Source organism: Galeopterus variegatus, unplaced genomic scaffold (assembly GCF_000696425.1).
Source record: "Galeopterus variegatus unplaced genomic scaffold, G_variegatus-3.0.2 Scaffold536, whole genome shotgun sequence".
NCBI lineage: Eukaryota > Metazoa > Chordata > Mammalia > Dermoptera > Cynocephalidae > Galeopterus > Galeopterus variegatus.
This window is the reverse complement of record NW_007726647.1, coordinates 604,520-620,445: the sequence shown is the minus strand read 5'-3', so window position 1 is coordinate 620,445 and position 15,926 is coordinate 604,520. Positions and strand designations below refer to the sequence as shown.

Below are 15,926 nucleotides of genomic sequence, written 5' to 3'. Positions count from 1 at the left end.
TTCCAAAAACAGCTGTCCTGAAGGATCCGTGAAAGGGCTGCCCACCACGGAGAAATGATGAATATAAAAGCCTTACCTCTCTCGGGGACATTTGCCTTTGACCAGAAGAAGGAAAAGTCGCTCTGGGAGGAGGGGACAGAAAATTCCTACCACCCACCACTAGGCAGCCCTGGCCTCCAGGTGGTGCGGCCTGCCTGAAGCTCAGCTCCGGGCACCGTGCTGACAGCTACCCTCCAAAAGCAAGTGGCCAAGGCGACTCTGCGAGGACACTAGACCTCACCGCAGAAGATAGAGAAGCCTTTCCCAGGGGAGCACCTTGCTTCCTGTGCCGAGCAGTGGCTACTCCACCACGCCAGCCCCTCTCTGAGGGCCTTGGCACATTGCTTCTCACCTGGGCTCTAGTTTTGTTTTTTGGTTTTTTTTAAATTGAAGCATAATTGATTATACATATTTGTGGGGTACAAAGTTTACTATCAGTGGTTGTGTACAATATGTGATGGTCAAATCAGGGTAGTTAGTTTATTCATCATTACAATACACAATCATTCTGTGTCCGTTAACCAATTTCTCGTGAGCCCCCACCTTTCCCCGCCCTTTCCACTTCTAGTAGTCACAGTTCTGTTCTCTCTTTCTAAAAGTTCAGCGTATTATTGTGATCATTGCTTCTTTCTTTCTCTCTCTTTTCTTTATTGTTTGTTTGTTTATTAATTCAGCTCTAGTTTTGACAGGAGGCAGCACAGTGTTCCTCTGATCAGCACCAGCCTGTGGGCCATCAGGGTCTTGAGTTCCTGCCCTAGTGCTGCCCCCAACCAGCCTTGTGACCTTGGAAATTCCCTTCCCTGCCCCACCCCCACCTGAGGGCCACAATTTCCACATTTACTAGCACAGTATGGACGTTGACTAGACACACAGTTCTCAAACTCTGCTTCCAGGAGTCCTAGGGGTTCCCTGGGGCCTCTTGGGAGCAGTGGAGACAGTGAAAAGAGGGCTTTACTTTGTCAGTTTTATTTATTATGGCTTCCTGAAAATATTACTCAAGCAAAGGATTCTGCTGTTAAAAAGAACAAGATTGGGAAACTCCAGTGTCAATAATCTCTGAAACTCACTAACAGCATCTTCAGAAGGAAACAGGAAGGCCCTGGTCTAGGGAGACAAGGGGACAAAGTGGAGGAGACGTACCAGGATGTGGACCAGCCGCAGCTCGGCCGGGTTCCGGCATTTCTCTCGGAGCCTCTCTTGCACACACGGGTCTGAGGGCTCAGGCTCGAAGCCACAGCAGTAGCGATCCAGGCGGTCGTGGACCTGTGGAGACACCTGGCCTCTGAGGGGTGTGGCATAGTGCCTGGTCCACCTCCCCTGACACCGAGGCTGTGGGACCTGCCACTCCCTGCGCTGACCCTGGGCGAGCCCCTGGCTCTGTGCTGGCCTCCAGCTGGTAATGCAGCCTCTGCTTTCTCTGCCAGCTCACTCCGAAACTAGGAACTAACTGCTCATGCCTCAGGCTGGCATGATTTCCACCCAGTGCCCACTGCTGAACCTACACCGCTACCCCTGAGTACTGGCCTAGCACCACTGGGCCACCGAATACTGACTGTCTACCTAGGAAAACCCACTCATGACTCCATTTTCTCTTTAAGCAGCAAGTGCTATATCAGGGATTCCTCCCTTCTTTGGAGGTACAAGTCCTTTAATGATCATCCAGACAGCTCTGAACACACAGCTCTTTGAACCTGCAGCAGGCATGAATCATGCCGGGGAAGGAGGAAGGCATTCCAGTTACAGGCTCATTGTGTGCCTGCTGGCCTAAGTTGAGAATTCTCAAGTGTCGTGTGGGGTCAGTTCTGAGGAGCTTTGCCACCCATCCCCTATATATACACATACGGATGACACACGGGGCATTTTAGAGTAGACTGAACGATGTCTATGATAACACTTCCCCTCACTTGCTTCTGGTATGCTTTCTTCAGAAGGAAGGAGTCATAGCTGCAGGTCAGGAATGAAGAATCGTGGGTCTGACCCTAGCCCTGACCTGCATGAAGATATTATCTGCTGTATGTATCAAGGACAATGAGCTTGAAAGGCCTAAAAACAGGTGGCAGAGTCCTCTGAGGATGGGGCGGGGAGGGTCTTGCTATGGGAGAAAGACAGGAAAGGGACAGTAGTTAGGGGTGGGGGGGTTAGAAAAGGCTTGGGCTGTACTAGGAGTGGCCAAGAGAAGCAGCAAGCACGGGTGAGCAGCAGGAAGTCACCAGCACCTACTGGGTGGGCGAGCCAGGGAGGACGCATGCTTTTTCCCTCTCAGGAAGGAAACTTGGTTTGACACGATGCCTTGAAGAGTACTTAGGGTAGAAGGTGAGACATCAGCAGGTCCGGGTGGGGGAGGACTTGCTCTGCTTGGGACAAGAGGAAGAGTCAGTTTGTTGCTGTGGAAGGGGGAGGGAAGAGGAGAGGGTGAAGTGAAGCAGGAGCAGCAGGAGGCTGAGGGTGTGAGATGTGCCCTCCCATGACCCCTCCATCCTTCAGTAAAGCTGCTGCCCTTGGGGAATGTTTGGTGACTGCTGGTGAAGAGGCTGAGCTTCAGGCTCAACTTTGGTGTGGGGCAAATAAAGGCAGTACTCATGGCACTTGCAACAGGAGGAGTTAACTGTCTGGGATTTGTCCAAATCCTAGGAAGGGCTCCAAACCCTCACAGGTTGTAGGACCAGGATTTGTCATTTCCTTAAGTCTCCAGATGGTGGCGGTAGTCAGGGAGGAGACCTCAGGGACCCCTGCGCTCTACCAGTCAGGACAATGAATCACACAGGTGCCTGACTCTTAGGCCACGGGATGCACTAAATTCCTGAAAGAGCACTATGTAGGAAGACCCAGAATGGCTAGTCTAAATGAGAAAGACTGGGAACACCACAGGAGAGGAAGATGCCAGCCTAGGAACCTAGAAACCAGCTTCGGTTCACATGCCCTCCTTGGGGAACTTTCAGTGCAAGTTAGAGAGGATAGAGTCAGGGTGGATGTGAACTAGAGTCAGGCAGAGAGAGGCAGCAGCAGGAAGCCAGATGGCACCACGGTGGGGTGAGCCCACAGAAGGGGTGTGCCTGCTCCCTCTCCAGTCCTCAGGAGGCGCTGGGATTCCCTGCTCTGCACTTGGTTCTGGCACGCTTTCAGGCACCCCTGTGCCATGTGGTGGTGATGATGCAATTGTCAAAGACGTACCCTGGGCACATACAACAGACATTTTCATCCAATAAAGCAATGATGGAGTGTCTCCCTCGGAAATGATGATGATGTGCAATGATAAAAAATATATTTGATCTTTTTTCCTGCTTCCTAGTACAGAGTTCCTAGAACCCTTGGAGTTTCCTGAGTGATAGGAGTGTCTTTTGTTATTAATAATGAGCCCCTTTTCATCCCACCTGTGTTTATGCTAATAAGGTTACTCAGGGTGGGATCCTCAGGTAGCTTCAGGATGTGGGGTGGTAGCCTGGCCATCAGAAAGATGTGAATAGAGGGTGGGAAAATTCAGGCTTCCATTCCCCCGTCCCTCCAGTACCCCTCTCTGGAGAGGTTAGGAGGACTGGAGATTGGATTATAAAAACTCTTGAGCGATGAAATTCACAGCTTCCAGGCTGGTGAACACATCCTCATGCTGAGAGGGTGGCGTATTCCAACTCCACAGAGACATAAGCTGCATGTAGGACCCTTCCAGACCTCCTCCTGTCTACCTCTCCATCTGTTCACTTGTAGCCTTTATAATAAACCAGCAAATGTTAGTAAAGTGTTCTTCTGAGTTCTGTGAGTTGTTCTAGCAAATTATTGAACTTGAGGAGAAGATCACAGAAACCCTCAATTTACAGGGAGTTGGTCAGAAATACGGGTGACCCAGGAATTGCAACTGGTGTCTGAAGGGGGAGCACTCTTGTGGGACTAAGCCCTTTAACTTGTCAGACTCTGGGTATCTAGTTCAGAATCTGGTTTCAGAATTGTTAGATACCCAGATGGTGTTGGAGAATTAACTGGTATAAGAAGACAACATCACTCAGAATACCTCCACCACCATCACTGCATCTCTATCTTAATTACTCCTCAATGCATTTTTGCAAAGGAGGCACATTATCCCCTTTTTACATATGGGAACACTGAGCTCAGATATGCCTAGGGTCATAAATGTAAAAGCAATACAGCTGGGATTTGAACCCAGGTCTTCCTGACTTGAAGCTTAAGCCCTTTGTTATCCAGCCCTGCCTCCCTGAAGAACAGGAGGGGTGAGCCAGTTACGGAGGACAAATAAGATCTCCATCACTGAACATCATAGGATTAATTAATTTATTCTCAGCCTTGCCAATTAAAGCTGAGGAAGAGCTTTTAAAACTAGGAAGAAGGAAGAGGAAGCCCCAAAAGACTCAGAGCCCATCATCCCCTGTGACAACTGAGGCAGCAGCCAGCACAGGTGGTGTTTGAATGGTCCATACCTATTTTCTGTAGTCACTGCTCAGCCAACCTGAGCCACAGACCAGGTTCAGCTTTAGCCAGCACCACCACTGTCTTCCTATGCCCATCTGGAGCTGGGGGTGGGAGGAAGGCAATCTGTCACCTCCAGTATGCAGCACTCATCAAAACAAGGACAGCTATCTCTCAGTCCACTTAGCCCTAGCTCAGTGCTGGGCAATAAAAGGTCTTGTTCCATCTCCATATCACTTTGTAAGAAAACTCTCATATGTTCTGAGGAAATAAAAAATTGATTTCTGTCCGGAGCCATTAGAGCCCAGCTGCCTGCCTGTCCAGAGCCAAAAGAGCCCGCCCAGCTATTGCCTCGAGGCCTCAGAGCCTTGTTTGCTGTTATCTTCCGTCCCTCCCCATCCTGTGCACTATGGGTGTAGGTAACTTTGCAACTTGCCATAGATAATGGGAATTTTCCATTTACCAGAACAACCCGCCCTGCGGTTTTCTCAGTAAACCATCTGCATACTTAATTATCTGCTGATTCCCTCCTGCTGTCTATATAAACTGTGACCTTCTGGCTAATAAACGAGACTTGATCAGAATACTTTCTTGTCTCAATTTCTCGCATCTCTTGTTCCATCCCATTCCCACTCCCCCCTCCAGGGTCTGCGTTGAATATCCCGTGGGTCGGGACATTTTGATTTCCTTCAACAACAGGTTCTCTAACTCTTCAAATGGAAATCTGGAATAAAAGTGGTAGAGTAAGTACTTTGATAATGTGTCCCTTCATAAAAGCAATGGAAAAAACTGGCAAAAATGGTCAGAATCAATATTTTCATAACTCTGGAAGTTAACCAATGCCTTACAGTAATCTGGGGAGAATTTATGCAAGAAAAAGGTGGAATCTCAGTAAGAACAGTGAGTATTATGGTGTTTTAATTTTACCTAGTCCCATACCACATTCCCAGCTCAGCTGTAGCCTTGAAAATAACAGCCCACATTCCCAGTATGAAGGGAGCACAGCAGACTTTATTCCAAAAGAATTGTCATTATTTGACCTGTCTGGTAGTTCCCTGGAAAACCCTACTTGAAAGGCTTGGCTTTATCAGTTGCCCAGTGCTAAAAGCCTTTCCTGGAAGGGTGGAGGACATATGTTGAAAACAATTACTGGCAAGTGTTTTAAGAGCATGGCTGCCTGAAACAATGGATAACAGTTGGGGCAAAAAATAGACTAACCAAAAAGCTTTAAAATGAAAAGATAAAGAATAAAATGTCCAACCAGCTTCGAAAAGCTTCAATATATTCCTAGAAATCAGACGGTCATACACACATGTGTAGGGCTGTGCACATGCTCAGGAAAAAAAAAAATACTAAAAAGGCCCTAAGCTCTCACCTCTGGCTGACCCTGAGACTGAACAAGCATGAGTGAAGGCAAAGGCAGATTTGTCAATTGCATGGATGTGTGTTGAAGATGTGCCCCAGCACACACACAGGCAAAGCCCCTTGGCAAAGACTGGGAGACTTATCAGTTTCAGGCATTTAAAGAAATCCCCTGTCCATGAGCAGAAACTTCAGTGGGCACACACGACAAAGAATACAGATTAATAAAGAATTAGTTCATAAAGCAAACAAAACAAGCAAATACAACAAACAATAACAAACAGCAACAACAAAAACCCTGGGAAAATGGGAGGACTGATTTTCAGAGTTACCACATTATGTTACTTAAACATTCACTTTTCAATGAAAAATTACTAGATGGTGAAAGAAACAAAGTACGGCCAACATTCTAGGAAGAAAAGCAATCAGTAGCAACTATTCATGAAGAAGCCCACTGACAGAGTCTGATGTTGTTCTCCGAAAGCTCATGTCAAGATCTGATCCCCAAAGTGGCAGCAGTGGGAGCTCTCTGGGTCATGGGGGGCAGATCCCTCATGAATAGATTAATGCTTCCCTGGGGAGGAGGGGGGACAGGTAGTGAGTCAGTTCTCTCTCTCTATTCCTGCAAGAGCTCGTTGTTTAAAGGACTCTGGAACCTCCCCTTCCTCTCTCTCTGCTCTGCCATTCCCGCCATGTGACACCCTTCATTGCTGTAGAGTCACCTCACTAGATGTGTTTCCTGGGCTTTGGACTTCCCAGACTCTGAAACTGTAAGCAATAAATATTGTTTCTTTATAAATTACCCAGTTTCAGGCATTTCCGTTATAAGCAACAGAAATGAATAAAGAAAATTCATATTGAGAAGTGGAGTGTTGCTATACAGATACCTGAAAATGTGGAAGCAGCTTTGGAACTGGGTAATGGGCAAAGGTTGGAGGAGTCTGGAGGGCTCAGAAGACAAAAAGATGAGGGACAGTTTGGAGCTTCTTAGAGATTGTTTAAATAGTGTGACCAGACTGCTGATCGAAATGTGGACAATAAAGGCCATGCTGATGAGGTCTCAGATAGAAATGAGGAACTTATTGGAAACTGGACAAAAGATCACCCTTGCTACACCACAGCAAGGTACTTGGCTGCATTATGTCCATGCCCTAGAACTTTGTGGAAGGTGGAACTTAAGAATCTGCAACCAGAATATTTGGCAGAAAAAATTTCTAAGCAGCAAAGCATTCAGACATGGCCTATATTCAGTTATGGGCAGCAGAGGCATGACATAAAGCTGGAATTTATAATTAAGAGGGAAGCACAGTGTAAAGATTTGGTAAGTTTGCAGCACCCTGGCCATGTGGTAGAGAATGAGAGAAAGGCCCTGAAGGCATTTCAGAAGTCTTCCAGGCTGTCCCTCCTGTCACAGGCCTAGGGGCCTAGGAGGACTGAGTTGTTCCAGAACATAGACCCAGGGCATCTCTGCCCTGTACCACTGTAGTAGTACATTTCTGCTGCTACAACAAAATACCTGGACCTGGGTGTTTTATAAAGAAGACAAAATTTATTGCTTACAGTTTCAAAGTCTGGGAAGTCCAAAGTCCAGGGAACACATTTGGTGAAGGCCTTAGTGGTAGTGACAGTGACCCAGGTGTCCACATGGCAGTAAATGGCAGAGCAGAAAGAGACTAATGTCTCATGTGCTCTTCTATTAACGCCCTCAGAACCACATCCCTGACCACCATTTTTAATCCATTCACTACGCATGGTCCTTGGAATCTAATCACCTCTTCAAGGCCCCATTTCAATTACCATAATAGGATTTCCCACCCTTTTAACACTGTCACAGTGGGAGTCAAGTTTTGGGGGGACACTTAATCCAAGGCAACCATCTTAGAAAGATGCTCCCTGTATCCCAGCTGCTCTGGCAGGAGAAGCCTTGCCTCAGGTAACCCCAAGTGTGGTTTGTGCTGCAGTTCTGGAGAGAGCAAGCTGGAAACCTTGGTGGCATCTGTGTGGTATGATGTCTGTAGGTCAGAAGAACACAAGAGCAGTGGAGGTGTGGCAGCCTCCACCCAGATTTCAGAAGATGTATGGAAAAGCTTGGGGGCCCAGGCAGAGACCTGCTGAGGGGCAGGGCCATGGCAGAGGCATCTAGGCCCCACAGAGAGCCCCCACCAGGGCAATGTGTAGTAAAGCCACGGGAGGGGGGCTGTTGCCAAGACCTTAGAACTGTAGGGCCATTGGCAAATGTGCAGCACTCACCTGGAAAAGCTGTGGGCACCAGTGCAGCCCAGTATGCTGTGCCAGGCAGAGCCATGGGGGTGGGGCTGCCTGAAGCTTTGGGGGCCCAAATCCCCCACTGTGCTCAGGACATAGGACTTGGAGTCACAGAAGATTATTTTGGAGCTTTAAGATTTAAAGTCTGCTCTGCTGGGTTTTGGACTTGTTTGGGGCCTGTTTCTCCTCTCTTCTGGCCTATTTCTCCCTTTTGGAATGGGAATGAGTACCCAATGTCTGTTCCACCATTGTTATCTTGGAAGGAGATAATTTTGTTTTTTGATTTTTACAGGTTCTCAGCTGGAAGGAGTTTTGCCTTTGGTCTCAGATGAGACTTTGGACTTTTAAGTTGATGCTGGAACAAGCTAAGAGTTTTGGGACTGTTGGGATGGAATGATTATATTTTGTATGTGAGAGGGACATGAGTTTTGGGGGGCCAAAGGCAGGATGATAGAGTTTGGAAATGTTGTCCCCCCAAAGCTCATGTCAAAATCTGATACCCAATGTGGCAGTGTTGGGAGCTCTCTGGGTCACGGGGGGCAGATAGATCCCTCATGAATAGATTAATGCTTCCCCGGGTGGGGGGAAGCGGGGAGTGGTGGGTAGTGAGTGAGTTCTTGATCTGTTAGTTCCTGTGAGACCTGGTTGTTTAAAGGACCCTGGCACCTCCTCTTCCTCTCTCTTTGTTATGTTGTGCCACATGAAACCCCTATGTCACTGTCACCACCAACAAAGCCTTCACCAAATGTGTTTCCTAGACTTTGGACTTCTCAGCCTCTGAAACTATAAGCAATAAATTTCATTTTCTTATAAATTACCCAGTTTTAGGTATTTCTGTTATAAGCAACAGAAATGGACTAATACACCCATATAATAAACTTATTAGACAAAAACTTTAAATTAACAATTTTAAATATGTTCAAAAAATTAAAGGAAACCAGGTAAAGAACTAGAGGAAAGTATGAGAATGATGCCTCACCATATAGACAATATCAGTAAAGAGACAGAAATTATAAAGGGAAACCAATATAAATTACAAAGTTGAAAACTATAACAACTTCAAAAAAATTCACTAGTGGGGATCAACAGCAGATTTGAGCAGGCCGAAGAAAAAATCAGCAGACTTAAAGATAGCTCAATTGAGATTATTGAGTCTCAGGAACAGAAAGAAAAAAAAGAATGGAGAAAAATAATCAGTCTCAGAGATTCACGTAACACCATCAAACATACCAACCTATGCATAATGGGAGTCCCTGGAAAAAAAGTGGGTGGGAGGGTGTAGACAGAATATTAGAAGAAATAATGTCCAAAACCTCCCCAAATTTGGTGAAAAACATTGCTCTACATTTCCAAGAGGCCCCATGAACAAGTAAGATAAACTCAAAGAGACCCATACCCAGAATAAAACTGTCAAAAGCCAAAGACAGAGGAAGAATTTTAACAGCAGCAGAAGAGAAGCAACTCATCACCAACAAAAGACTCTGTAAGAGTAACATCTGATTTCTTATCAAAAACCATAGAGGACAAAAGGCAGAGAAATAACATTCAAAGTGCTGAAAGGAAGGAAAAAAAAATTGTCAACCAAGAATTTTATACACAGCGAAACTATCCTCCAAAAATAAAGGAGAAATTAAGACATTCACAGATACATAAAAACAGAGAGCGTTTATTGCCAGCAGGCTTGCTCCACAAGAATACTAGAAGTAAGTCTTCAGGCTGAAATGAAAGGCACTAGATAGTAACTTGAATTAACGTGAAGAATTAAAAAGCACTTGAAAGGTAACTACATAGGTAAAATAAAAGACAGAATAAATGTATTTTTGTTTGTAATTCCTTTTTTCTTCTGATTTAAAAAAACAACTGCATAAAATAATTATTATAATCTATGCTGAAGGACGTAAGATGTGTAATTTGTGACAAGAACAGTGTAAAAATGTGAAGGACAGATATAGACAGGAGCAAAGTATTTTTACACTATTGAAACTAAATTGTTATCAAGAATAATTACAATTTATAACAATATATATGCTAGTAATATTGATTTGATCAACATATCTCAATGTTGAACCCCCAAAATATGTATAATCAATTTTGATTCAATAAAAATTTTTTAAAAAGAAAAGAAATTAAATTGTTGTCAATCTGACCTAGATGGTTATAATTTAAGATGTTAATGGTAATCTCAAGACAACCACCGAGAAAACAACTATAGTTCTATTCACCTACCAACCTCACAAAACCAGATGTCAAGAAATGAGACAGTATTAAACAGTCCCAAGTACTGTCCCAAACATCATTTTTCTGTTTTACAGTATTTCAACATGGAGAAGTCATACCTCAGGCCTACACAATCACCCCCAAAAGGCCGAGGGCATTTCTGTGAGGCCACATTAGGTAGCGTTTCCAGGGGCAGTGGACGAAGTACATCCACTGGTACTACTAAAAAAGGCAAGTTTAGCCCAGAAACCAATACACGAGCCCAGAGGACTGGTCCAGCTTAGCACAGAACCATAAGCCTGTTCATGCCATGAGCCCATTAAAGGACCCTCTTCACTGCTTTGGCCTCCTGAACTTTGGGTAACGACACCTAATTTTCCCTCTTTTCCTTAATATCCTATTATAAATACTTTCAAACATACAGCAAAGTTGAAAGAATTTTATGACGAACGCCCATATACCCATCACCAAAATTCTACCATTAATATTTTACTATAATTCACTACATATCTACCCATCCATACATCCCTATGTCCATCCACCAAGCCATCTTATTTCTTATTTTTCATGGGTTTCAAATTAAGTTGCAGACTTCAGAAATTTCCCCCTAAATACTTCGGTGCACACCCCTCACTAGAGTGTCTGGTTTGCTGTAAGAGGCGCAGACTTCCCTGCTGGCTATCGTCTTATGGCATTATCAATTGAGGTACACTGCACTGCCACTCGTGGGGCGAGGATGAAGCCCAAGCTCTCTTGACTGTACACCTGCCATTCTGCTCCTGACTCCCCAGGTTTCCTGGCCCTATTTCTCCCATTTTCTGTAGTCCTTAATGTATTACCAAAAATAAATTATTTTCTTTATTCAACCAGAGTTTAGTCTCTGTTGCTTGGAATCAAACTCCCTCCAAGTGATGCACCCCCTGATTTTTCTCTCTTCCAGGTTAAACATGCTTAGGTTCTGAGACTATAGCAGGTGTTCTTGGTGCACCGCCCTTGAACCTGGGGCTCACCTGCAAAAGGTCCCCACCATACAGTCTCCATGTCTAGGGGTGCTCTCTAGCTCTTGGACAGGCTAGCCCATCCATGCAGCAGGTTGAAAGTGCAAGAAAATTTATGCTCCCAGGAGCAACCTTTAACCAATGACTTGGGTGTTGGTGTACAGATATTGTAGCCCGTCACTCCTCAGAGGAATGAGATGCTACAGGAGTGTTCTAGACAGCCTCTCAAGGGCCCACAGTGGCAGCTTGCTCATTTCTAAGCCCTTCACTGGCTTTTCTTTCTTCCCTGTCTTACTTCCCCATTTGCTCACCAGACTTACTAGGACCACCTCCCAAATAAAATGCTTGTACCCAAATCCTTGTCTCAGGGTCTGAGTTGTGAACCCAGACTTAGACAGAAACCCCTCACAGTCTCTATTGCTGTCATGTGTCCAGGCTCTTGTGGATCAACATTCTTACCATACTTTAGTACCTAGCACTGGACATGACATTCCAATGAAGGGCCAGATTAGAGCAGCACAGAAACATCACCTCCCTGATTCCTGATGCTAAGGCTGGATTAGCGTTTTCGCCAATCCCTCCACATTGCTGACACCTACTGAGCATGCCCAAAACTAACACATCAAGACATTCAGCCAGGTCTTCATTAAACTGCATTTACACTACTTTCTTGCAGGCCCTAAGTGGAGGACTTTGCATTTAACACTATTCAGTTTTCCCCTCTGATCTTTCATTGCAACCTGTTGAATCCTTTTCAGACTGTTTTGCTATCCTGTGCATTTGCTCCCCCTGCCCCTGACAATTTTAGATTATGTGCCAACCAGACCAGTAAGCCACTGTATCAGTGGTAGTGTTTTCAGCCACAGAACAGAAAAACCAGTAACAGAAAAACCTGACTCAAAATGGCTTTAACCATAAGGAAAGTTGAGATCATCTACAGCAGGAAGTCTTGAGGTAGGACAGGCTGGGTGAATTTATCAGTTCCGTATTGTCATGATAAGGACTTGAGCTGCTCTCTGCTTTGCACTTTACCACCCACAATGTTAACATCTCAGTGTTGTCTTAGAAAGCCTGCAGGTAGCTGCTATGAGTATGTGTTTCCTTGTTTGTGTCCAGCACAAGAGAGAGAAGGAGAGTAGGAGAGAGAGAAAGGGAGAGAGAGAAGGAACCAAACCATGGAATAGAAGTCCTTCCCTTTAGCCAAATTAGGACACATGCTCATCCCTGGTCTAATAGCAGTCAGTGGAAGATGGTGATGCATTGATCCCTGAACCCCTCACCTCTAGATCCAGGAATGGTGCTATGGGTTAAATGTGTCCCCCAAAGGTTCATGCATTGGAAACTTAATCTCCTTTGTAACAATGTTAGGAGGGTGGGAAATCCAATTATGGTATTTGAAAGATGGGGCCTTTGAAAAGTGATTAGATTGTGAAGACTGTACCCTTGTTAATGGATTACTCCATTGGTGGTTTAATGGGTGGTCATGGGCATGGTTCTGAGGGCTTTATAAGGAGAGCCAGTGAAAAGCTGAGCTCTCTCTTGCTCATCCATTCACCATATGATACCCTGCATCTCTGTGGAGAGTCACCACCCCCAAGAAGGCCCTCACCAGATGTGCTCCCTGGACTTCGGACTTCCCTGCCTCTGAAACTATAAGCAATACATTTTATTTTTTTATAAATCACCCAGTTTCAGCTGTTCTGTTATAAGCAACAGAAACAGACTAATACAAATGGGTAGAAGGTGAATCAAATCAGGGCTCTGTGATGAAGGAACGCAGGGCAACAAGCTGGGTCCCCTACAGCCCAGATGTCCTCATTCATACTACTAATAAAAATATTGGCCAGGACAGGGCTGATGACAGAACCCTGAAGCATGCCTCCAGAGACCTCCCAGCCCTCCAGTTCATTTAAAATCCACTAAACCTAATATTACACCACCCGTATCTCTCTGTATTGTCGTTGAACTTAGCAAGGGGATCTCACTCCATGCCTTTGTATACACACCATCCTTAGCAAGCGCCCCTCCACAGGTTTCTAACACAGCAGTTTAGTTCAGAGGGCAGCAAGCTTTTCTATAAAGAACCAGAGAGTAAATATTTTAGGCTTTGGAGGCCATACGGTCTCTGTCATTACTGCTCAATTCTGCCACTGTAGGGCATACTGTATGTATTACAGGTAATTGCCAACAAATGGGCATGGCTATGTTTCAATAAAACTGCTTATGTATACTAAAATTTGAATTTCATACAATTTTTAGATGTCAAAAAATATTATTTTTCTTTCAACTTTCTTCAACCATTTAAAAGTGCTAAAACCATTTTTGGCTCATGAGCCATACCAGAACAGGCGAGGGATGAATTTGGCTCCACTGTGGGCTGTGGTTTGGCTTGTGACCGCTGGTTTGGAGTCCAGATGAACCTGGGAATGAATTCTGGTTCCACTATGCCCTAGCCAGGTGACCTGAGGAAGTTATTAACCTTCCAGTGCCTCAGTTTTCTCATCAACTAAATGGGGTGGTGATACCCCTATTGATTGTGCTGAGAAGCAGAGGATGATGATATATGTAAAGCAGGGCGAGGCTATTATGGAGAGTTCTCAGTTGTCTCTGGCTTTAGGAGGGACAAGCCAGAGGTTCCCTCCCAGAAAGCGCTGGCCTCACCACAGTTCACCCCGTGGCACAGGCCTGAGAACCAGAATCTGACGTAAAGTATGTTTATGATGGTCTAGCCACTCTCTTCTATGTGCAGGCCTAGTGTTTGGAGAGTAGGCATATCTGTGAGGCAGAAACTCACCTGATGAGTTTTCTTTGGCTGGCAGAGTAAATTCCAGGGCAGTTCTAGCAAGACCAGAATTAAATAACTGCTCTGGATTTCACTTCATGCCTGGTGCATGGCCAGCCAAACCCCCTTGTTCCCACCAAACCCTCCCTGGTCCCGTCTCCAGGCCATTCTGTGCAGAAGATTTTGACTTGCGGCAGCATTTATTTCCAGAGGAAGCTACAAGGAATATTGGCCCATATGATATGCGCAGCACTGGCTTCCCAAAATCTACACCCATTTGAACGTTTTACAGGAAGGACTTGGCCAGCAGAGTTGCCAGTTTGATTATTTTGCCACGTTCTCTGGCTATTTTCTTCCACAAGAGAGAAATGAAGATTAAACAGCAGCTGACTAGCAGCCAAACAAGACCAAGCTTAACTTTCATTCCCACATTCCTTTAGGATTTGATTCTTTTTTCCCTTTTTTAAAAAATGAGGAGTTACCAAGAAAAAATGATAATCCTTTGCAGTTTTGGTTTTCTGAGCCAACCTAGCAGTGTTACATAATCATGTGAGTTGAAGTTTTTGTGTGATTTTAGTGGAGCTGCTGCAAAGCCCTTACTCTGTGCCAGGTACCATTCCCAGTGCTTTACATATCACAACTCGTTTGACCCCTCCCAGCAGCCACTAACACTGTTATTACCCCCATTTCAAAGATGAGGAAACTGAGTCACTTTGGCTGAGTAACGTGACTAAGTTCACGTAGCTAGGAAGCGGTGGTATCTGAATTCGAACCCAGGCCTGGCTCATTACTACTAAGTGAGATAGTGTGGCAGGCACATGTTCTCTGGTATTAGAGATCACGAGCTCCGGGACAGAAAAGATGAAGACTTGGTTTACTCTGGTCCCAGCACCCAGCATGCATTTAACACAACCAGAGACTTAGTTGAAGGTTTTTGAACAAAAGAATGAATGAAGCGCATGACTAACAGCATGAAGCATACAGTGGGGTCTTCACATGAGGACTATGGTCACGGAAAGACTGCCCACCACACCCTGCCTCCCTGCCCAGGGGGCCAATACCAGAAGGCTTCAGGGGAGGCCTGGTTCTGTGACCTCCCTAATAGGACATCTAGGTGGAAAAAGATGCTGCAGTCTGCCAAGGAGGGACACCAGGCCCAGCTGTTGGGGAGGAAGGTCTGGGAGGAGCCCAGCACAGATGTGCGGGATGGCCCAAGTCCTCTAGCCAAACCCACCCAACTCCTGTGCCAAGACTGGAGTTCCTCAGCCAGTGCCTGATCCAGGTCTAGTAGATTCTAGAAGAGCCACCTGCTGTCCCTGATGGCCCACACCCACCAGGGCAGGGACCCTCCCCCAGACTGAGAGGAGGCATAGTTCTGGGTCCTTCAGGGTGGAAAAGATGGTTCTTGGCTGGGCAGGCTACTCCCTGGGGGTCAGAGAGTATCAGTGTGGCTAGAGGCAGGAGGAGAACCAACACCCCCCCAGCCTAAAATTTCTCTCCATGGAGGGTCCTGCACTGACTGGCTGGCTGTTAAAGAATTCAGTAAGGCTTTGGGGAGGTCAGAGTGTGAGGAAAGAGGGAGTTACTTAGCACTGACTACCCCAACAGCTCACCCTGCCAAGCTCCCTACATACCAATGAAGGGTGTCTTCCCTGTAGGCTTGGGGAAGAAACATCTGGACTACCTCATCTACCCCAAGCGTGAGGCCAGAAGTCTCAGTACCAGCTTTGGAAGCAGGTGAATAGAAGAGCTGATGGGCTGGAAGGCGCTGGATTGAGAAGAACTATATAGCTCATCTAAAAAGACATCTGTGGATTACTGTTGGGAAAATAGAATAATTTAGTCAG

The 15,926-nt window shown here is 45.6% G+C and overlaps 1 protein-coding gene across 1 annotated transcript in view; it reads right to left on the bottom strand.

The window, feature by feature from the left end:
* FAM198A (family with sequence similarity 198, member A) overlaps positions 1 to 15,926 on the bottom strand; it is a 31,278-nt gene that overhangs the window by 2,638 nt on the left and 12,714 nt on the right. Inside the window, exon 2 of the mRNA XM_008569849.1 lies at positions 1,180 to 1,302. Coding sequence (XP_008568071.1) covers positions 1,180 to 1,302 — 123 coding nt within the window. The remainder of the gene's footprint in view (positions 1 to 1,179; positions 1,303 to 15,926) is intronic.